The sequence below is a fragment of the Plasmodium fragile genome (genome assembly GCF_000956335.1).
Source record: "Plasmodium fragile strain nilgiri unplaced genomic scaffold supercont1.20, whole genome shotgun sequence".
Taxonomy (NCBI): Eukaryota; Apicomplexa; class Aconoidasida; order Haemosporida; family Plasmodiidae; genus Plasmodium; species Plasmodium fragile.
Window position 1 is genome coordinate 127,722 of NW_012192600.1, and position 1,178 is coordinate 128,899.

General features: G+C 38.0%; 1 protein-coding gene across 1 annotated transcript; it reads right to left on the reverse strand.

The window, feature by feature from the left end:
- Window positions 1-375: 375 nt before the first annotated feature.
- On the reverse strand, window positions 376-919 carry AK88_02126 (uncharacterized protein; the record flags this gene model as incomplete). The annotated part of the gene is made up of 2 exons (XM_012479760.1): window positions 376-635; window positions 883-919. The coding sequence occupies 2 exons, from the start codon at window positions 917-919 to the stop codon at window positions 376-378; spliced, it is 297 nt and encodes a 98-aa protein (XP_012335183.1).
- Window positions 920-1,178: the final 259 nt, after the last annotated feature.

Genomic DNA, 1,178 nt, shown 5'->3' on the forward strand with positions numbered 1-1,178 from the left:
AAAAAAAAACAACCTCGGAGGGGAACTAACACGCACGTACACAGGAGGTCCGTCCTCTACACCTTGAAGGCATGTTCCTATGCAGGAGGAAATTAATTTCATACATCTTTTTTTTTTTTTTGGCAAATTTTCTCACCCAAATGAAGGAATCACGACTGAAGTGGAAACTCTATACGAAAAATGTGTTACGCTATGAACACAACCTGGGTGTATTTTCTTGCATGACTAATTTTCACCTTGGGGAGACACAGCTCCGCTAACCCTTTGTAGTTTTTCTTGAAAGTGCAAAGGTCACACATGTTAAATTAAGTGAAAATTTTCATGTGTTTGTATATTTATTGACAAAAAAATAGCTCGAACTTTCCTGCTGTTCTCTCAGTTTCTTGCCCCAGGCCTTTTTTTCCTCATCCAGTATTTCAGGAAAAGCTTATTGTCATAAATCTGATCGACATTATTTTTAACGTTATAATTGCTCCTTGATATATGTTTTAAGTACAAATGTTGGCTATACCGCAGGGCCTTTTCCTTCTCTGCCTTATTTTTCACAGTATTAACAAAATTGAAGAAGCTCTTGTACTTGTTGAGGATGTTTCTTTCCATCGTTTCGTCGCATGAGGTAGAAATGGTCACCTGATCTCATGAGAGAGGGTGATAATACGGGGAAAAAACAAACAAAAAAACAGGCAAATATCCACTCTTTTGTTTCACCCTGGGGTAGGGAGCACAGCTAATACGAATATGCGTAACTGCCGCAGATGCATCCTTCGGTTTGCCATCTGCTGACGCGCGTTCGTCGCTAACGTATTCTCGTACACTTGGAGATGAAAAAAAAAAAAAAAAAAAAAAAGAAACGCATTAACACTCCTAGCCGAGTTTGTAAACCGGGCAAATCATCGCAACTCACGTACACGCATGCCATTTTTGCACATTTTTTCCATACCCCCACCGTTGCGTACACGCATACTCAAAGTCGAAAGAGTCCATGTGCAAATGGAAGCTAATTGTGTTTATGTCATCATCACAATGTTAAGAAGTTGGCAAAAAAATATAGGTTGGTGGTGCTAATGCTGGTGCACGTAGGAAAAAAAAAAAAAAAATTTCACCATATTATTTAAAAAAAGGTGTAAAAAATTTTACAATTTAAACGCCAAAGGAAGGATATATATGACAATTGTGTA